Below are 22,103 nucleotides of genomic sequence, written 5' to 3'. Positions count from 1 at the left end.
CTCATGCATGCTTGTGAACACTCCCACTCAAGCCAGGCCTCAGCTGCCCTGCTCATCCTCTGCTCAGTACTGATGTCAAAGTGGCTTGAGTGCTGGACTCAACCAATGATACCTGGCTCTCAATGTGCTATGTGTTTTCTAAAGAAATCAAACCCTATATTCTATGTACTCCAAGAGGCCTCAGGTCCTTACAGTTATTTTCCTACTAACCTCCCTCCAGTAAGCCTTTACATTTAGAGTTCTCAGGGGGCATAAAAAGCCCCATGTAGTGATAATACTGCTCCCAGCCTGCTGGCTCTGCCCTTTCCTTTTGAGATGCATTCAGGCCCATTTGGGACATTAATGATATTTACACAAAGCACAGTAAATACATTCAATAAACCTCACAACTCACCTTGGTGATACGTAATTAGTATTATTCTCCATTTTGCCCTCCTCAGGCGGTTCCTTATCTGAGGTGGTGGCATATAGGTAGTCTTTTCTTGTCCCTTGGGGGTGTGGGGAGAACAGGTATCTGGAGAAGATGGAGGGCAGATGAGCTGATTGCTGAGGGCAGGAGCCCCCTTGAAGTTCTGCACAAAGCGAGGCTGAATCCATCTTGTTGTGCTGTGCTATGGATCCTGAGTGAAAGAACTCCCTTCTCCCTGAGATGATGGTTGCTACCTCAGCATGATATCCTTGGTAACATATTCTAAATATTAGTCCTTTTCTAAGCATCCCTTTAATGGACATCCTGGGATGGTTAGTCATCGCCTACCAAGACCCTGGAAGACTACAGAAGCAGAGTATCATTGCCTTGTTTATAGCTACTCCCACCCCTGCTTAAACCTGGCAGCACTGACTCTTTGCAAGAAAAAACAGAAGGGACAGAAAGCAGAAAAATTGCAGGGAAGAGACAGTGGAAGGGCACTTTCAACTCTTCCTCCTGGTTTTCTCCATGAGGAATCTACCTCTGCTGCGTGGTGGTTGGGAGCTCTTTTGAAGGATAAAAGGAATATGGTGTATTAGAACAGAACCATCAGTCGCTTTCAGTGACACAGGACAACAAATGAAGATGCCTGTCTGCACACCGTGGGGTGAGGGTGGGGCCGGGTATGAAAAATCTGAGGATGTCTACACTACAAAATTACATCGACTTAACTTACATTGGCAGACAGCCCCTGCAGTTATTAAACTGCTTGTGTGTATGCACACTTGGCTCCTTGTGAAAGCAGTGTGTGTCCTCACCAGGAGCGCTTGTATCATCAGAGTGGGGCGTTGTGGGATGGCTTCCAAAGGCCAGTAACAGTCAACATAATTAACAGTGTGTACACTGACAGCGTGTTGACCAAATTAGATAGACTGTGACTCTAAGCTGCTCAGAGAGGTGGTGTTACAATAGTCTTAGAGAGACACTTACGTCAGTAGGAGCCAAATGTAAGTGAAGACACTGCCTCAGCTAGATTGACACAAGGTGGTTTATGTCACCCTAACCATGTAGTATAGACCAGGCCTGAATTTGCTTAGGTATTCCAGCTTTACAGAAACATGAGAAATAATCCATTCAACCATCATGGTGGCAGCCACCTCAGAGAAAGGGGCACAGTATTTGGGAACAGGGATGTCCCACAGTGCACCAAACCCGATTTAATGTGACTTATATGAAACTTTACAAATTAATACAAATTATGAATATAGTAATATATAACTTAATTAAGCCACTATTACGGAATGCACTACTTAAAGTAAATTTGACTATGATCTCTGCAACAGCTTTGTTGCTTAATTGTGGAATTGAAAATAATAAAATTTCATACTGAATAGAGCTATTAACAGCAGCTTTTAATGTTTTGTAGAGTTTAATAGAATACAGTTTGTTTAAAATGTTATATAGTCATTTACAGATATGAAAATTGATGTCTCACAGTTTCACATCTTTTAATTTAATTTCTTCCAAATTCTGTGAAACAGTAATGTTGAGCATTCAATGAACCTGAGGTAGGGACCATACATTTAATAAGAATTTTAACTGGGCTATTTGATCTGAGATGCTAATCAGGCTGCAATAAAAACAGAGTGATTGTATTTAACCACACTACTTTCAAAGCAACTTGCTTCTCCATCTGCTGAGAGTGTGAAGTTTAAGGATCGAAAAGTCAAAGATGCCAAACCCTCCCTCAGAGTTTCATCCTGAAAAGAGAATTTTCAAAGCTGCCGCACTGAGTTGCTACCTCAAGGGGCTGCTTTAAGGATTAATTCAAGTTTGTAAAGTGTTCTAAGTTCCTTAGAAGGAAGAATCTACTTCAGTGCTAAATTGTATCCTGTTTTCCCAGGCAAAATTAAAAAAAATACTTTAACAAATTGTACAGGTAGAACGCTTGCAAGCATATCAACAGACTAATAAAATACAACCATGCTCTTATTAGTATGAAAATACAGTACTCAAGGATTTATGTTTTCTCCTCAGTTTCTGATCATTGGCCCTAAATATGTACAGAACAATGTATTATGTCTTGACTGTGTCAGTAACTGGAATTCCAACCCGCCCCATAATAATTAGCTATATAAAAGTACACAAATATACGTCCTGCTGTAAAACTGCTCTGATTTTACTGCCATCTAATGTTAGAGTCATTGTCTATTTTCCTGAACTAATCCCACTAATTTCAATTCACCTATTCATTGAATGACACTAAACATAAGTAAGGGTGGCAGGAACTCGACCCTACGTCAGTTATTTTGAGAGGTGTGGGGGGATTATGGTAGTAAATATATTTTTACAGTCAGTTTCTTATCCCCTCAAATGCTAGACATTTTTTACATATACACCCCTGTACGCGGTTCAGGTTCACTTTGCCTAGGGAATGTCAAGCAAACACACCCTAACCCTTTTACTCCCTTTGATATCTGTGACACTAGGGAAAGGTAAGAAGGGAATTACTTCTAATCAGTAAGGAGAATAGGAGGTGGTTCTCTTTTACTGTGACAAAATGTGATTACCTGACACTGGGAGGAGAAATCTGGACTAGCTGCTCTGGATCTGCTTTAGTTTTCAGTGGTTACATGTTACACTTTAATATTCCTCATTTCATGTATAAAAACTAAAATATACTTTAGGAAAAAGGACAGAGGGGCTCCAAAAATTTGTATACTTATAAAATGAGAAACAAATGACTGAAAAATCATAAGACATAAAAAGTACTTATACCCAAGTAGATATTTATGATATCAATTTAGACTAGTCATCCGTTTAATCTAAAGTTGATTTCGGAATTAAGATAAAAACTAAAAGCTTTAGGAAAACAGGGTTGTTTCACATGATAGGATATCATTTGTTTGGGAACTGCTGAAGTGAACCTTTCAAGCTGATACTCAGCCTTGACTACAAAAAATATTTAGATCTCATTAGTCTAGGAATATGAGACTCCCCCAGGCAAAAATAATGCATTAAAGAGGTTTTTATCTGGAGCACAGAAGTCATTCACCTTGTCTGTAGCTAAGTCAGAATATCAAAAATCCTTGTGTCACCTCTACTTGCCATTAGGAACACTGGAGATAAAAAACCCCCAGGTATTAATTATTTACCATTTAAACATAAACAGAGGTAGAGTTTTCAGTCAGATTGGCAGAAATAAAGCTCCATGTTACTGCAGAGCTAACTCCTGCATTCAGAGCATAGTATGAATTTTGAACATGAAACAATTCAGTGCCTAAAAGTCTTGAACTCAAATGCAATATTGGTTGGTAGTAGCATTATATTTACAAATATTTTGATTCTTTCTGTAACAAGGTAAATACAATTATGTGTATTACTAAATCATCAAACCCTACTACTCGTACATTTTACACCTTCTTTACACAACTTAAGAGTTCTTCTTTATCCATTTGGTAACCACTCTTCTTCCACTGATCCCTTAACTGCTGTAACATTGTTCCAATTTCCTTTCCAGAAGAAATTCCCATTTTTCTTAAATCATGGCCACTGACAGGAAAAGAAGGGACAGACCACTCTTGCATTTCCTTTAGAAGATGCTCCTCTCCTTGGTATTTTAGAAGCTCACAGATCCTGGAGTTCATATCAGGTTCCCTAGACTTAAACAAAACAAAAACACACAACAACTATTAAGTGTCAGAAAACAGCTTAGTCTCAGATCAGCTGATGTTGTTCCTACTCAACATCACAAACTGACACCACAACTGGCACTCGCTTGACAGCCTGTAAGGCCCTAATGGACAAGTTAATATATACATAACATCTCCATTTTGACTGTGCAGTTGATTAGCTTTCCCCAACATCTAACCAAGATTGGCACTTGCAATAGAGCCACTGTAGCTACCAGACTGGCTCAGATAAGTAGTTGGATTTAGCATTTTGGGGAAGGTGGAACAAATCAGAAGATATTTTTCATCCCAAGTGAGTGAGCCTGTCTTTTATTACTTAGGTTTGCAACCTGGGGATTTTGGCAGATCCTTGGAGGCTTCTGGAAACCCAGATAGTAGTAGTAGTAGTGGCCATTATTTCCGGTATATAATTGGCAAAGAGGCTATTACCAGAGTGATCCATGCCTTGCTCACCTCCAGCCTAGAGCACTGCAGTGTACTCAACATGGGGCTACACTTGAAAATTATTCAAGCTTCAGCTGTAGCAGAATGGGACTGGCTGCCTACTTAATAGTACTTCTCACAAGGAACATATTATACCTGTGTTTCAGAGACTGCACCAGCTTCCAGTTCATTTTGTGCACAATTCAAATGGTTGAATTTGATCTATAAAGCTCTTTATGGTTAGGGCCCCTTGAAGTCAACCTTTTTTCTTCTGTTTTGATACAGCAGAAGAGATCAGCTAGGACAGCCACAGCCAAACTAACAAACCATTCCCCAGATATGTTTACAAGGAGTTGTGTAGCACTGACTCAAACTTTTCTTTCAGATGTTTAACTCCAACATTTCAAACCTGGCTGCCTTAAAGTTAGACCAATAGGCCCATGCAAAAGCTGCTACCTTACGGAGTTGGGGCAGCTCAGCACTGCTAAAAATGATATTACTTCTAAGAAGGCGCATACATATGGATTTTAGGAGCCTAACACAAACCATCAAATTTGAAAATTTTGGCTTTTTTAGGTATCAAAGTGTGATACAGGTGCCCATGCGAATGGCAGCTCTGAAGGGGGTCTCAAAATATCAAACCTTGGTGTTTTATGTTGCAAGTGATAGATTTATTATAGTAATTAACTTCCTAACAACTCCTCCTCTGACCCCCAAACCTCCCCACCTCAGTTCCATACTTCTCCCACCCACACTCAACAACCCTCCAGGTTCACTCCCAGGCTGCTTCCCTCTTCTTCAGCTCCTCCGTTGCCCCTGACTCCCCCAAGCCGTTGCACGGCTTCTGGGGGGTATGAGAAATATGTTTCTATATTGTAGTTTAAATGAATTACTCCAAAAAGTTCTGTATTAATTTGCCTAGTAAGGAATCTATTTGCCAAAAAACATTTCCTGAATAATTTTTTTTTTTGACTGTATTATTACTGCCATACTTGCTGACAAGTATTTTGAAACAAATTACCAAAATAATTGAAACTGGTGTGATTATAATGGTGTTATTTTGACAAATAAAATATGCAGAATTTTAAAATATTATGTGCAGAATTTTTAATTTTTTGACGCAGAATTCCCCCACGAGTAAACTATAGTTAACTCTGTATAGCACTTTTCATCCACAAACCTCAAAGTACGTTTGAAAGGAAGGAAAGTATCATGATCCCTCTATTACAGGTGGGGAAACTTTGGTGTATAGAGGTGAAGTAACTAACCCAAAATCACAAAGCAGGTCAGTAAAATGTCTGGGAATAGAATGCAAGAGTCCTGATTCCCTGTCAAGGGTCCTCTGCGCTGGACGATGCTGCCTCTTTTCCTGTCTGTCTTAAGAGAGAGCTTTGAGTTTAATATGAGAAATAAAATAGACAGTGACGTGAAATGCACTTACATCTATAATGAAGTCTTGATATGGTTTAAGTGGTTCTGGACTATCTGTAGCTTTGATTAAGTCTCTTCTATGCTTCACTATAAAAAGGCCAAGGTTTTTCTCTTCTTTTGAGATTTTCAGCCTCAAATCGAGTTTTATGACATCATCCTGCACCTTGAACAGTGATGTTAGAACGGTCATTGGTTTTGGAAACAGATTCTGAACATTTTTACTGACTTTGTCAAATTCCTCTAAACTCCCATTAACAGGTAATCCTGAAGGGGGACACACAAAAAGTATCATGAAATAGTGTTACAAAAGAACTAGCAAATCAGCAGAAGAAATGGTCTAATCAAGTACTGCACGACGACACAAATGACTATGGAGACTACTGCCATCTTAATATGCTGGTCTGCAGTTATTTGTATTATACAATTCTTATGTAACCCTCATTGTACTTTACCTATATAATGGGCAACATCGAGCTCATACATAAGTCGAACCAAATGATTTACATGGTTTCCAACAAGAATTTTTTTCAGTTCCACCCAAATCCTCTCTCCTGATATTCCAGCCAAACCTTTGGCATTTTTCTTAATTGCTTCCAGAGTATTAGGTTCATGGTCACCAGGCTTTTCTGCTACTCTTCCATAAAACCTACAAAATAAGAAATTCTAAATCTTACTACATTTAACGATTCTCCTGTTTATTACTTCTCTTCAGAAAATTACCTCAGGGCAATATTAACTGTCCTAATCTTAAAGTATTCATGGAGTATTAAAGTGCAACTGATCTTACATAATTAGAACTTCTTGAGTGCTTTATATATCCACAGATGTCAAAGCACATCACACTTTCAAAGGCATCATCACTTCATTCTACAAATGAAACTGAGGTGCAGTTGCAAAAGGTCTTACAGAAAGTTGGTGGCAGATCTTGGGACAGAACTGAAGTCTCTTAGGGCCAGATTTTCAAAGGTATTTAGGTGTCTAGTGGGTTTCTCAAAAGCACCTAAATAGATTAGGTGCCTAACAAGAGTCGGGCACCTAATCTGTTTAGGCACTTTTGAAAATTCCACTAGGTGCCTGTTTGCATCTTTAGATGGCTAAATAAATACCTTTGAAAAGCTGGCTGTTGACTGCTATGACCTACTCCCAATGAACCAAGCAGTTTCTAAACTTGTAATGATTATCCAATTTTTGTGTCTTCGGAATACCGCTTTCCTTTTCTCTCTGCATGTTCTCAGATAACGTGTCATTCATAAACCATTCCCGAGAGCTTAATGCCATGTTGGCTCTACTCTTACTTCCCCTGTAACAGATGGCAACATTCCCCATTCCTCAACAGAAGAATCATATTACACACCCACTAACCTTCCCAGCCACTGTAGTGAACTTGGCAGCAGATGTCCAGAATCAGAGACGATCACAAAAGAAAAGCTGATTGATCACTGAAAATTTCTAGGCATGGTAACATTAGACCCATTGAGGGTCAGAGTAACCAGTAAATTGAGCGTCATGTTATTAATTAACTCCACAGTTCTAAAGCTGACTTAGTCTTGTTTCTCCATCTCCATGTTTTGTTAATAACTGGGACATGAGGTTGCAGAAACAAGTGTGGTAAGACCCATCACCCTATTTATCACTGCAGAAGGAAAATCATTACCAAAATTACATGAGTCCCTATTTTCAGCATCTTACTGAGGACAAGGCACTATATGAGTTTGGCTTGTGTGTTTTTCATGACACACTAAGCTTCTATTTATCCAACTGGCTGTGGAATATAACACTCTTGTGAAGATTTTGTTTGAAAATAACTATAATGTTATTCATTTCTTTATTTAGAAAAGCAAAATATTACCTGAAATATCTCAGTATTCGTAAATAATCCTCTTGTATTCTCTGGCTTGCATGTCCTACAAATCTTACTTTCTTGTTTTTTAAGTCTTCGTAACCCCTGAAATAATCAAAAAGCGTGCCATCCAAACCTAGTAAAGAAAAAGTGTTTTTAAAAGGTGTACTTAAGTACATGTAAAAACAGCCTATAATTTTAGTTGATTTAAAGCAGCAGAAATTATACACTTAGTTTTAACACAATACTCTATTACTGGGTAAATGATTAAATTGCAGCAAGGGAGATTAAGGTTGGACATTAGGAAAAACTTCCTAACTGTCAGGGTGGTTAAGCACTGGAATAAATTGCACAGGGAGGTTGTGCAATCTCCATCATTGGAGATTTTTAAGAGCAGGTTAGACAAACACCCGTCAGGAATGGTCTAGATAATACTGAGTCCTACCACAAGTGCAGGGGACTGGACTAGATGACCTCGAGGTCCCTTCCAGTCCTATGATTCTATGAAGAAAACGTTCACGTCAGAAGACATGAAAGCCAAGATATCCTCTGATCGGTCAGACCTCCCCCATTTGTGCAACCCCCAATTTAGCTATGGAGGCAAATTCTGGTTTTGGGCAAAGGCCTAGATGAAACACTGCCTTCAACATTAAGACAGAAACTGTATTTTATTTTTGGAAGAAGTTACCTAAAAACATAGAGTTGATTGTAAGATCTCTTCTTTCAGCATCTTTTTCCCAGTCCGTTGTGAATTCCACCTCTGCATGTCGTCCATCAGTGACAACATCAATTCTAAGTGTGGTAATTTCAAAGTTCTGTTCATGGAGCTGCAATTCACACAATATTGTTGTTTTATCTTCAAACACAATAGGGAAAAGGAATCAATGTACAAGAGTTAAATTTTCTTTGTGCATATCCACCTTCTATACAAAGGTACAATGAACAGAAAAATCAGAATACGTTCATTGCCTTTAGGTAAGGTTCGTTCGATAAGGTTTCATTTTTAATTTTCTCATGCTACTTGGGGTGCTATACTTTTGTTCAGAAAACAGAAGCCAAATAATTATACAAATCTTGGAGGAAATAATTGCAATGGTACTTTGGCTAAGATCAAGCATAGTATCGGTTTACTATTGGATAAGCCCTGTATTGGGGAAAATATATCCTGCTTTTATATGGGGATGGACTATCTAACAGATTTTTTCTAACTACTAAGAGCCTACAAGATTTATAAACCTAGTTTGTGATTACCCTGGCAGTAATGGTTCCATGTTTTTCTCCTTTGTTATTGATCATACGAACACCAGCAGACTGGAACATTTCCTTCATCTGAGTAGGTGTAGCAATGGTGGCAAAGTCCACATCTTGTGGTTTCATTCCATTTAATAAATCTCTGACAGCACCTCCAGCTATTCTTAATTCATACTTTTCCTTTTCAAATAACTCTGGGAGGGGAAAAAATCATGGTAAGAATATTTTCTTTTAAAAATGTAATATCCCTCTTTAACCAGCTGTAGATTTGGCTCACGCATATTGGGGCACATTTTCAAAGATATTGCAAATGTTAAATACGCACAAATACCAGGATTGCATATAAAAAAAACCCCCAAAACCAAAACCACTAGTCATGTGTGCATACAACCAAGCCAGCTGATTGCCTAACTGGCCATGTATGGATGCAAATATGTTTGCATTCATGACATCGCATGCACACATTTGAAAAATCTAGCCCAGTACATCACGTTAACAGAGGCTTGTTTTGCATAAAGGACAAAGAAAGACACTATAGGCCTTGTGCATTCAACAAATAAATATTTAGATGACTGAAATTTGCATAAGGTTATACTTGCTATAAAGTTTGAATAGCACCACAAGAGGACCTAAACAAGAATAATTGTGCAAATGCCTGAACATGCACACCTCTACCATTGGGTCCATGTGAAATTAAAACATGCGAACAACAGTTTAAAGCAGCGATACCCAGATCTCAGTGGTTCAGAACCCAAATTAGAGATCAACATTACCCAAAAGAGCTACAGTAGCATGAATTCATTGTCTCACAGCAAAATGAGAGCTGCAGGAGACACATTAGAGAGCCACTTCTGACTTGCGAGACTCAGTCAGTATCACTGGTTTAAAGATTACTGCTAGTAATGGTTCAGTAGTGACTTCTGTTGTCACTGGACACAGAATGTGAAGAAATGCCAATATGATCTTGAAGAACTAAAGAACTTAAACTGCTGCCTTCAGCAGCTTCTTGACATAAATTATGAGGAGCACTGTCTTCTTTGGAATTTATACAAATGATTGTCATATTTGAAATTGGTAAAAAAGAATACATGGCAAAGTACAGATCTCCCTGTAGTCTTAATATTTTACCAAAAAGGGCCAACTTCCTCAATTAATTTAGGTTCCTGCAAGCCTTGCAATACACTGAAATAAAAGTATCTGCAAGATTTGTGAGTTAGAAACAAAATATTTATTTTCTTTCAGGCAATACGTTAATTTTACTAGAATTTAAAATATTTTTTGAAATAAGGTTTCAAAAAACACCCTCTTTAAAGTTGAGAGGCATGGTCAGTACATTACTACCACACTCCAGCACGTGACACATTAAAATTTATGTAAATATTATTACAGTGCAGTTTTCCCAATCTCCCATGTTTTCTTGACAGATTTACTGATGCAGTAACCTCAAAATGTGATACATCTCAATTCAAGGTCAGAGGTGTAACTACAATACCATATTTATTCAGTGGTGCCAAAATTAGTTGTTCCACCCCAAGTTTAAAAGAAAAAGTCAGACTGAAGAAGTGAGATTTGTTTTCAACTATAAAGAAAAGAGAAACACACAAAGAGCGTATTATACATAAAAATGTGTTCAAATGTCCAAGTTTGCTAAAGTGAGGCAGGGTTTTTTTAGACCTCTTCATTGTAAAATGAAGACAGAAGAAACAAGAATATATACTAATTTAGGAACAAAATTGTTGATTTTTTCATTGTTTATAAACCTACTGTGAATAAAAATGTTTTCATTTATTATTCCAATTAAAAGAGTTTTGAGGATAAATATTCCCTTGTAGAGTTGAAATCCTTAACAATACCTGCACATGAGACCCAAAATGTCAAATGGACTAAAAACTGACTGAAATGGCTTTGACCAATGTGCCAATTATACTGTCCTAGCTGAATGAAATGCAAACAAGGAAACAACATAAGTAATTCCTCACTTAAAGTCATCCCGGTTAACGTTGTTTTGTTGCTGATCAATTAGAGAACATGCGCGTTTAAAATTGCACAATGCTCCCTTATAACGTTGTTTGGCAGCTGTCTGCTTTGTCCACTGCCTGCAGAAAGAGCAGCCCGTTGGAGCTAGCTGGTGGGGGCTTGCAACCAGGGTGGACCAGCAGCCCCCGTATCAGCTCCCCGCTCCCCTAAGTTCCCTGTGCTGCAGCCACCCAGCAGGCTACCAATTGCCGGAAGTTCAGCTGTCCCTCCCCCCACTGCCGTGTGCTGCTCCTGCCCTCTGCTTTGGAGTTGCTCCTGGGAGCCTACTGATTGCTGTGGAAGGGGAGGGTGGAGGGCAGGGGGGGCTAATGTCAGGGTGTCTCCCTCCCCCCCGCTCCTGCCCACCGCTTACCCCATCTCCACGGCAGGGGCGAGGGGGGATGCGACACGACAGGGTTCAGGACGGGGGGAGCTTGCTGGCAGCAGCTGCTGTCTCAACTTGCTGATCTACTTAAAAAGACAATGTACTTAGAGTGAGGTCAGTGTACTTAAAGGTGCAATACACATCTCTCTCTCTCCCCCTCTCACACACACATAGGGTATGTCTCTGTCTCTCATGCTGTCTCCCCACCCTCCATTTGTGCTGCCTTGTAGAGTGTGAGGCTACATTAATAACAATGAGTTAACCCTTGAGGGCTCAGTTGAGTGCTAGTTCATCATTTAGCAGTAAGGCATTCCCTGGGAAGTACTCCACCCTCTGACTTCACCACCTCAACCAAGCTTCACAATCATCATTGCTGTGTACAGTATTAAATTGTTTGTTTAAAACGTATACTGTGTATGTGTGTTGTGTGTGTGTGTATATAAGTCTTTTGTCTGGTGAAAAAAATTTCTCTGGAACCTAACTCCCCCTATTTACATTAGTTCTTATGGAGAAATTGGATTCGCTTAACATTGTTTCGCTTAAAGTCACATTTTTCAGGAACGTACAACGTTAAGCGTGGAGTTATTATACATGGGAAAAAACAGCTGTTTAAAACTTTCAGTTTCAATAATGTTCAAAAAATGTTCGGCATTTTAGTATCAGCCATATTAAAATGTTCTTTTTTCTTGAAAGTGTCCCCTTCAAAAGTTAGAATAAAATGTTATATGAAGAAGCCACTTTAATGTATTTATTCATTTATTTTACAAAGTGATTCAATAATATTTTAAACTTTCATAGTTCTATCCTGAAAGATCCCAAACACTTCACACATTACACAAAACACCCCAACTTTTGGAAGGAACAGCAAACAAATGGCACACAAAGTCACTGAAATTTTGTCTAAGACACTAGAGCAAATCCAAATTCAATATATGTACCATCATATCTTTAATATATTTACAAAGCTAACAGGATCTCTGAGTTTAGAATGCAGTTCTACCCTCAGGAAATGAATCTCTAAAAATGTCATAGTGGGACTCCATATACACTGTCTCACTGATTTGCATTCCAAATTTGCTCACTTTGGAAGTGAAAAGATTTGTTTTCTAAATGCCATCACCCACAAACTCACCCTGGACTCCTACTTCTCTCCATTTCATAAATCACCACCAGTAACAGAGGTTCTCCAAGTGAAATGTAACTTCATGCCTGCAGCCCCATAAACTTCAGATTTTGCACTCAGTGACACTATCAGCCTTAGGTAACTTTGCACAGGTGTTACCTATAATCTGAAGACAGAGGGGTTGCCAAGGTGCAATTTGGCAGATACCTACTAGCAAAATAAAAGAATCCAGCTTGACTGCAAGAGCACCCAGGGTTTGTACAGACGACACGTGAAAAAAAATACATATATATATTTTTTTTTTACTTGCAAACTGGGCGTATCTGAAATGTGAATCAGAGAAACACAGGACTGGAAGGAAGCTCAAGAGATCATCTAGTCCAGTCCCCTGCACTGAGGCAGGACTAAGTATTATCTAGATCATTCCTGACATGCATTTGTTTAACTTGTTCTTAAAAACCTCCCATGACAGAGATCCCACAACCTCCCTAGATAATTTGTTCCAGTGCTTAACTACCCTGACAATTAGCAAGTTTTTTCTAATGTCTAACTCAATCTCCCTCTCTACAATTTAAGCCCATGTATCACTCTCCTCTTTATAACAACCTTTTACGCACTTGAAGACTGGTACATCCCCGCTCAGTCTTCTCTTCTCCAGACTAAACAAACCCAAGTTTTTCTATCTTTCCTTACAGGTCATGTTTTCTAGACCTTTACTCATTTTAGTTGCTCCCTTCTGGACTCTCCCCAATACGTCCACTCCTTTTCCCAACTTCCAAGTGTGGTGCCCAGAACTGGACGCAATACTCCAGTTAAGGCTTCAACAACCTTGAAGAGAGTGGAAGAATTACTTCTCATGTCTTGATAAATCTAACACTAGAACTCACAATCAATTTGGGGCTTGTGCCCTGCATTTTGACAGTGCGCCCTGAGGTTGGTACTCACGCTCTTGTGCTTCTGCAAGACAACTTGACTCAGAGAACAATACCTGCACATTGGATGATACAGTTGCACATTTCATTTTCTCAGTTCATAAGTGGAGTAAGAGTCAATGAATATGGAACCATTTACACAAAGTCACGTTTGCAGGAAGAACTGAATTTTACAGGTAAACAAAAGCATACATGTTCTAGCATGCACCACTACCTAGCCCCTCCTACATACAAGCCTAGATAAAGGCCATGTGTACATCTGATGGAGATATCCTTTCATTGGTGAGAAATGCACTTGTGTCCACACTCAAATTTGTTCCAATACATATTTCTCTAGCCATTAACCAATGCATGCTGTGCCAACACAAGGTTAAAGTAAGCTTCCCTCTATTAGCTTCATCAGTTGAGTGGCAGCCTGGACCCCTTCAAATTCCATTCAGTGCTAACAGTGGTCTGAGCTACTGAGCTACAATAATCTGGTCACTTTTCTGAACTCCACTGCCAGAGGTTTGCTTGACCAGAAGTCACCTCTGAGGATGGAAGTATAAGCTGGTTTCAGAGTAGCAGCCGTGCTAGTCTGTATTCGCCAAAAGAAAAGGAGGACTTGTGGCATCTTAGAGACTAACAAATTTATTTGAGCATAAGCTTTCGTGAGCTACAGCTCACTTCATCGGATGTAGCTCACAAAAGCTTATGCTCAAATAAATTTGTTAGTCTCTAAGGTGCCACAAGTCCTCTTCTTTTTGGAAGTGTAAGCATCTCTCACCTGCCACACTCTTCAGCCCTGGGGTGAAGAGAGACTGGAATTCCGGAGACTCCAGCTTCATGGTGACCAAGTGCCGTCCCTGGACCCGGACCCCTCTCTGGGTGAGGGGGAAGAGGTGGAGACCCGCCCTGCAGCGCGGCAGGAACAGCTGGCACCACATCTAAGGAGAAGGAACGGACCCAGTATAAGTGGGGACGGAGCCCATAGCTGAGGGGGGAAAAGCCAAGTTCCCCTTCTCTGCAGCTTCTCCACAAGGTGGGAAGGGGCAAACGACTGATCTTGACGTGAATACGCCCCTCAACCGCCACAGCACCGGAGCGCCTCCAGGACTCCAAGGCAGGTCTGCTCAGGGGGAGATAAGGAAGCATCACCCCCTTGGCTTTACAAATGGGAAACTAAATGGCGCTCCGGCTAGACGAACGGTGCCTTGCTCTGGCTTCGCTCAACCGACTCTGACAGGTTGATTCCAGAACTAGAGCGTCCACACACACACAGAGCTACTCCGAGTCCGGACCCCGGCCCGCCACGGCGCGCAGCGCGGGGGGGGGGGCGCGATCTCTCCTTGCACCCCAAGACCCCCTGAGTCCGGGGTTCCGGACCCCCCCCAGGCAGGACTCCGAGGGGGCCGGCTGCCCACAGGCCGCACTGGCGGCCCCAGGTCGGGTCTGCTACCTCCGCGCGGGGCCGGCATCGCAGCGGGGCAGCCCCGAGCGAAAGGCGCGGCCCCGTGCAAACGGCGCCGGGATCTGCCTCCCCAGGCCGAGGCTCGGCAGGAGCCCGGGCAGCCGCTGCCCCCGGGACCCATCGCCCCTCCCCTGCCCGGTGCCCGCCGCAAGGTGGGGGGCGTCGCTGGGCCCGGGGCAGGCGCCGTGGGGTCCGGCCTGAAGGGAGCGGCCCCAGCACGCCGGGCGCTTGGACCGCGCGGGGGCGAGGGGGGAGAGGAGGCGGCGGCGGCGGCCTTACCCAGCCTGCGGCCTCCGTGCCGAGCTCCCCCGCCGAGGCCGCCTCTTCCGGGAAGGGCGCGTGAGCGGGGAGGAGCCAGTCCCGGGGCTGGAGGATGACAGGCCCAGCGCCCCCTGCCGGCCCCTGGGGGAGGTGCGGGCTGCTGGGCTCTGCGCCCCCTGCCGGCCCCTGGGGGAGGTGCGGGCTTGGGGACTCCAGCGCCCCCTAAAGGCGAAGGCCGCGGGACTGTGGGCTCTGCATCCCAGTGTCCTAGTGCACTTAGACCATCTCACCCCCCAGCCCCTCGACAGCCAGCACCGAGCTTTCAACCTGCACCAGCTCCATGCTGTCGTCCCGTCCCCCCGATCGCCTCAGTGTCCCGTGGCCCAGGCTGGGGGAGGTCACGATGAGCCTCCTGCTCCTGTGAGCATCCCTGTTGTGGCTGAAATAAATCCCCACGCAAAAGTGCCCACGGGCGAGTCTGAGGGACCCCACAGCTGGTCACTTGCCCTATTCACCTGTGTAGGGCACCTTGACTGATCCTGTCACTAACCCACAGACAGTGCTTCTGTTTTTTGGCATTTATTAATTTCATTTGGGGTTGGGGTTATTTTCAGCAGCGTTTGAGTTTTATGTAGCTGTCCAAAACCAGGGGGGGTTGTGGCTTTCTCTTTAGATATTCACTGATTTCGTCTTTTTTAATTGGGGCATTCATCCGTTGCACTAGAAAATCAGAAGCCAGCCCGCAGAGTAGCACGAGAACCTCCATACACTCTTGGGTAAGGTGGGCAGAAGAAACATACAGTGTACGGTAATAGGTTTGTGTTGTCAGACGTCACCAGTGTGGTGCTCTGCTCTATCCAATGTTGATAACAGTCGGCTGCGTGCATGTGTGTTCTCCCTGTGTGCTGTCCCAGCTCTTCGCAGATCAGCTGGCACAACGGATCTCGAAGAACCACCCAGTGACCACAGACTCAGATAAGGTACGAAGGCACCCGGCCAGGTTTACTGCCAAATGAAACACAGTCTCTAGCTCCCCGGATCAGATGTCTATAGCTCTGCTAGTTCATATGTGCTCCCTGACAGTGCCTGGGAATGTTAGGCCCGGGACCATGACTGAGGAATGTAGTATGATTGAGCATTAGAGGCACTCCCAAATAATTAATATATGTGAATAATATGGATATGGTGTATATATTTGTAGTGTATACGGGCATATATGTATGTATATGTACATATAACAGCAGTTTATATCCAAGCATAACAATTCTTTTCCAATCTGGTGTTATAATTTGGCCCTTGTGGTACTGCAGGTAGCAACCCACTTTTATTAGGGCAATTACAGTTACCATTTGTATCATTATTAGTAGTCGGCTGAGTGTTTTGAAATACTGGGATAGGGATTGTGATGTGTCCCACAGTGCTATGTATCTGAGAAGTAAAACAGAAATTCGGAGTAGTGACACTACCACTGAGGCCTTTCTATATAAATATATTGTAATTAGTTACTACACAGTAGTAGTAACTGTAGCTCACGAAAGCTTATGCTCAAATAAATTTGTTAGTCTCTAAGATGCCACAAGTACTCCTTTTCTTTTTGCGGCTACATACTAACACAGCTGCTACTCTGAAACCCGTACACAGTACTGTCCATCCTTGTTATAGATTACCCTTACTACTGGCTGTCACCCTTTGGTAAGCTTCACTGGGCAGGAAACAGAAGTGGCTAACTTCTCTGTTCCATTGGTTGAACTGCTCTGTGATACACCAGTACTTGACTTAGATCCACTTGTTTCTTGTGGATGCTGTCTTCCAGATAACCTACTGAATGGATGGTAACCAATTTATCAAATATTGCTGTGTCAGGATGTAGTATTGATATCCAGACACTGAATAAGATTGTTTTGACTAACATGTTAGTTAGGATGCAGTGTCAGTAACCCACATTATGACTGGTACTAACGGGGAATTTGTTTACCCAATTTGTAGTTACTGTGCAACTTAATTTCTTTACCAATTTATTTTTTCCTTGCCTTCATGTTGTTTGCTGCCATTCATCTGATGATTTTTACCTGTGTGTTGGTTAAGCAGTTTAGCAAGGTTATGCGCCTTGTAAACGTTGTACAGCAATAACACAATACAGAAATAATACCACAGTACAACGATAATACGGTAGTACAGCAATAATACAGCTGTTTTTACACAGTAACCAAGTTGAAATTAAATGACAGTTTATCCTGGTCCAGCTAGTGCTTTTTAGCTGATAGTTAACTTAATTGTCCATATATGGTAGACAGAGGTGTATTTGACCAGTCTCTTATTTATAAAGCACTTCATTTTTCTTTTCTTGATGCTTGGTAGTTTCTTCACTGTATACGGATATTTTCTGGTGTCTTCAGGGTGTGATATTTTCTGGTTTCTTTGGTCTGTGGGATGCAACTTAAACAACTTTGGTTAGTTAACATAGTAAAGTTTTTTGTTTGTTTTCAATAACCCACACTTAATACAAAATTTAACTAAGTTTGTTTACAATGTAATAGTAGGGTGCTGCCTCTCACCTTGTACATGTTGGTTCGAACAAAACAACTCTATCCATCATATTATCCTTTTGCCCCTCTTTAGGATGGGTCAGACTGTTCCTTGTTATCTGTGTGGAATGTGCAAGTATCTAAGTATTCTGGTACCTTTTAGGTATGTGTATTTTTGCAACATCAGCCCTTTTCTTGCCAGCGTCTGTGAGCAGGGTCTGCCTCTGGCTCACAGTTTAGCTTTGCTTTATGTTAACGAAGTCTTGATCATTACTTTAGTTCAGGCTTTAGGCCTCATACTGGGCCTCTGATACAAGGGTTTATGTTTCAGAGCCTCATCTTACTACAGTATGTTGCCAAACAGAGAAATGTAGTGGCTGGAGGGGACTTCACGAGGTCTAGTCCATCATCCTGCATCATCGTCCTGGGCCATCCCTGGCTCTGACAGATGCTTGTCCAACCCGTTCTTAAAAACTTCCCATGAGGGACTCCATACTGTCTTTTAATTCATACAGATGCACTGTTGCCCACCCCTAGAGTTCAAAGATCATGACTCAGGTCCCGCAAACTCATGATTAGCTGGTTTAGAAATAATGAGATTAAAAAAAAATGTGTTTATTTGCCTTGGACTTTCTGAGCCTTTAGGGTGCTTTACTATGCAACTATAAGGGCTAGAAATTTACATTAAAAAAAAAAATCAAAGCTGAGATTCATATACAATCCCCTGATTCCAGCAACCTGAACTTTAAGAAAAAGTACTGCAAGTCTCACAACAATATCACCAGAGCTGGCCACGCTGCTGATGAGCTGTAAACATGACGAGTATTCTGTGGTAAAGTCTTAGGACTAGAATTCCAGCTAGATTGGCCTGGTTGCAGCTGCTTACCTTTGGTGGAGCCCTGCCTGGATGTAGAGATGTATGCAGTTGGATCAAATTTCCGATGTCTTTAGTCCTTACATTTCAGTATAGAGAGCCCAAGCAGAACAGAGGTCCTGTGTGCAGCATGCCTGGATGCATTATGGATAGAAATAATGCAGAACATAGTTTAACTGTTAATTGTAAGCTCTTTGGGACAGGGACTCTCTCTTACTATATGTCCATAGCAAAATGGAACTTCAATCTCATTTGGAGCCTCTAGGTACCGAACATATTTTTTATATGACATATAGAAGTTATATAAAAACATAAAATACTATTGCTGGACAGTTGCAGTGTAACGCTACTTTATTTCTTAGAATTCAGAACAATACACACAAAAACTTAAAAACAGAGAGACGCAAAGCGGGTGACTCCCTAAAACAGAGAGACACGACTCACTTAAAGCTGGCTTTCTGCAGACTGTCTTCTGAGAAAGACCCGGATTACATGCTTCCCTATAGAGCCCTCAAACCTGCAAGCAGGACTAGTAAACCCTTTACAAATTACAGTGATAGCATCTTATTTTAATACAGCTTTCAATACATCACAAATACAAAGAATAAAGTAGCACATTCCCATTTGGAATGTTGCTTTCAGTTTTGGTATCTCAATTTGAAGATATAGCTGAGATTCAAAAGGTTCAATGAAGGACAGTAACGATGGTTAGAAGCCTTTTATGAGGATATGTGTATAGAAAGAGACTGAAAAGCGATAGAACAGTAAACTACAAAACATAATGAGCTAGTACTCTGAACACAGGATGGGAAGCCAGGAGCTCCTTGAGTTCTAATCTCAGCTCTGTTTGTAACTCATTGTTTGCCTTGGGCAAGTCACCTAACCTTGCTGCCTCAGTTTCTTCATCTGCATATTACCTACCAAATGATATAGTTTTGATGATTAATTACTATTTGAACAAAACTTTGAAAACGTAAACACTGTAACAGCTTTGAGTGTCATATCATAGCCTAGACTGTGGGCACGGGTACATTAGAAATACTATGAAAGATATATACACACTTAGTTGAGGTATTTAAAATTAAATATCATCCTGTTTTTTTTTATGTGGTCCCTTATAAAAGAACATAAGGCATCTGGCCCTGTCAGTTCAGAGTCCACAAATTCATGGATTCATTTCCTGTTGTTAGCTAAGTAGCTTTCCAGTGTACTCCTTACCTTTGATCTCAAGAGCAAGGGGTCATTTGAAATTAATGGCCGGTACTTTTAATATAAAGCAAAATAATTCTTCACAGTGTGTTTAGTCAGTGAGCTGAATTCACTAATACAGGAGGTCAGAACATTATATGCTGTAGCTGGCTTTAATAATGGCTTGGATAATTCTGTGACCAGAAAAACAAAATTATAGCTACAAAGGCAATGTTAGAGCCCATTGAATTTGATACTCCAGGTATTAAATGTTAGCCCCAGGGTCAGAAGGATCTCTTCCCCATGAAAAGCATTTCACAATTTCTGAGGTGCATTAGGTGATGGACATTCTGCTTTCCTGTGAAATAATGACAGTAGTTAGGCTACTGGTCCTGGTATTGCAAACCTGATGGTCCTATGTTTTCCAGTGCAGAGGGCACTATGCCTCACTTAAACCTTTCATTAAGGCTTTAGATGGAATATACTGGTGTAGTGGGACCTTGTTTGGGTCCATTGAAAAATTTTGTCGTTAAGCCATAATCAGCTTGGGAAGATGCTGGTGTTGGTCCATCCTCTGGTGCATTTAAGACAATCACAAAGAAAAGTACCGCAGGAGTTTGCTTAGTACCTACCCTGGCCCTGCTTGTTTCTTATTCACTGAACCATCATAATGCAAATGTTCTGATTTCTGGCAAATGTAGCATGTGACCTCCCTCTTAAGGTTACAAAAGAATACATTTATAATTGTGTTCAGAAAAATTCCCTCATTAAATACAAGTTCATACTAATCTTCAGGCTGCTTTAATATTAATAGAACTCTATCTGAAATGTAACTAATGTTTACAATTCTGAAATATTTTACAAACATAGGCCCCAATTCCGCAAAATGTGTCCACCCACACAGAGCCTTGTGGGGTCTATATAGACCTTAATGGGTCTATAACTCATACATCAACTACAGAGATCACTTCAGGTAACGAACTGGAGCCACTTCTGGTGTTAAACTTGAGAGCTGTTCAACAATGATCTGTGACATTGCATAATAGTTTGGGTATCTGGTGTACCTTTACTGAGAGGGAATGATTCAAAAATGGCTACATTTCCTCTTAGAAAGTTAAAAAGACACTCCTGACTGAGGTAAAGGGACAAATTTGGCTCATTAGAACATGAAGGCAGGCTGGGGTTTTCAAAGGAGCCGGAAGGAGTTACACATCCAAATTTCATTGAAAGTCATTGGGAGATGTCTGCCTGGCTTCCTTTGTGAGTAAAGCTCAGTCTCAGCAGCAAGGGTGTTGAAATGGTCATTGCAAATGGGAGGCACTGTTACATATAAATGGACTCTTTTGTCTCACATTTTACGCAAAGCCAGCTGACACAGTAGCATTTTGCTGTGGAAAGATTTTCCTGGCATTGAACACTTAAAAGACATTGCAAGAGTGAATGCCTGCAAGTATAAATGAACTCTTCCAAAAAATCTGATATATATATAATGGCCTTCAGTCAGACTTGTCTAAGATGGTAAGAAGACTAACAATCTGTCCCTGAGTGGCGATAGCTAGGCTGATGGAAGGATTCTGTCATCGACCTATCCAATCCACATTTACACCTGGGATAGGTCAGCATAACTACAGGCTACAGCTGTCAGGGGCATGCATTTGTCACACCCCTGAGTGCCATAGTTATACCAACCTAACTTTTAAGTGTAGACCAGGCTGATGTGGCATAGCTATGAAGAAGTTTTTTCTGCCAATGTAGGAACACCACCTGCTCAAATAATATTAGGTTTGGCAACAGAAGGACTCTTCTGTTGGTGTAGCTGCATCTATACTGGGTGGGTTTGTCAACATAGCTATTACAGTATAAGTTTTAAGCATAGACCAGGCCTAAAACTAGCCTCCTTTTTACTCCTTTACAGAAACTTTCCATTGATAATGACAGAGTTGCCTTCCCTATAAATCAATTCTTTACATTTGTTTTTTCCTTTGCTTCTTAATCTCTCATTTCCTCTGCTATCACTTTTAATTGTAACTTTGTGCCAGAATTCTTTAACCCCGCAGAGCATTTCGGGATGCAGTTTGTATGAAAGACAAAAATCATTGTGGTGTGTTGTATCATATTGCTATATGCCAAATTATTTATAGTCCATATTATGGTATATAATTAAGCCAACACAGGTAGAAGTAAAGCCATTTCATTGCTTAAGAAAGCTCTTCATTCTGTGGTTATATGCACAGTTCCCTTTTTTTCTGAAGTCTCCTAATTAATCATCCGTCATCATTTCTAACGTACGTCTCAGAGTTGCA

The 22,103-nt window shown here is 41.2% G+C and overlaps 1 protein-coding gene across 4 annotated transcripts; it reads right to left on the bottom strand.

Annotated features, from left to right (window-relative positions):
- Window positions 1–1,819: 1,819 nt before the first annotated feature.
- Window positions 1,820–15,376, bottom strand: TRNT1 (tRNA nucleotidyl transferase 1). Of its 4 annotated transcripts, none has more exons than XM_007061283.4 (8): window positions 15,232–15,376; window positions 14,269–14,428; window positions 9,047–9,240; window positions 8,484–8,622; window positions 7,805–7,931; window positions 6,408–6,601; window positions 5,966–6,219; window positions 1,820–4,071 (listed from the first exon to the last, which is right to left on the bottom strand). In XM_007061283.4, exons 2-8 carry the CDS (start codon window positions 14,426–14,428, stop codon window positions 3,823–3,825), a joined length of 1,317 nt encoding a protein of 438 aa, XP_007061345.1. In that variant the 5' UTR covers window positions 15,232–15,376; the 3' UTR covers window positions 1,820–3,822. The 4 variants fall into 4 exon arrangements, with proteins under 4 accessions (XP_007061345.1, XP_037760692.1, XP_043407247.1 ...); XM_037904764.2 differs by lacking the exon at window positions 15,232–15,376 and adding an exon at window positions 11,436–11,530 and having other exon boundaries at window positions 14,269–14,406; XM_043551312.1 differs by lacking the exon at window positions 15,232–15,376 and adding an exon at window positions 11,436–11,533 and having other exon boundaries at window positions 14,269–14,381.
- Between the last annotated feature and the right edge of the window lie 6,727 nt (window positions 15,377–22,103).

This window comes from Chelonia mydas, chromosome 7 (assembly GCF_015237465.2).
Source record: "Chelonia mydas isolate rCheMyd1 chromosome 7, rCheMyd1.pri.v2, whole genome shotgun sequence".
NCBI classification, from domain to species: Eukaryota; Metazoa; Chordata; order Testudines; family Cheloniidae; genus Chelonia; species Chelonia mydas.
The sequence above is the reverse complement of the archived record's forward strand: the minus strand, read 5'-3'. Positions and strand labels throughout refer to the sequence as shown.

Coding starts and splice junctions, on each gene's coding strand:
- TRNT1 (XM_007061283.4), bottom strand. CDS start 14,428: ATGTGGTGCCAGCTGTTCCTGCCGCGCTGCAGGGCGGGTCTCCACCTC. Junction 7,932..8,483: donor AATCAACTCTATGTTTTTAG/GTAACTTCTTCC, acceptor TTTCTTTACTAG/GTTTGGATGGCACGCTTTTT. Junction 6,602..7,804: donor CGAATACTGAGATATTTCAG/GTAATATTTTGC, acceptor CTTATTTTGTAG/GTTTTATGGAAGAGTAGCAG.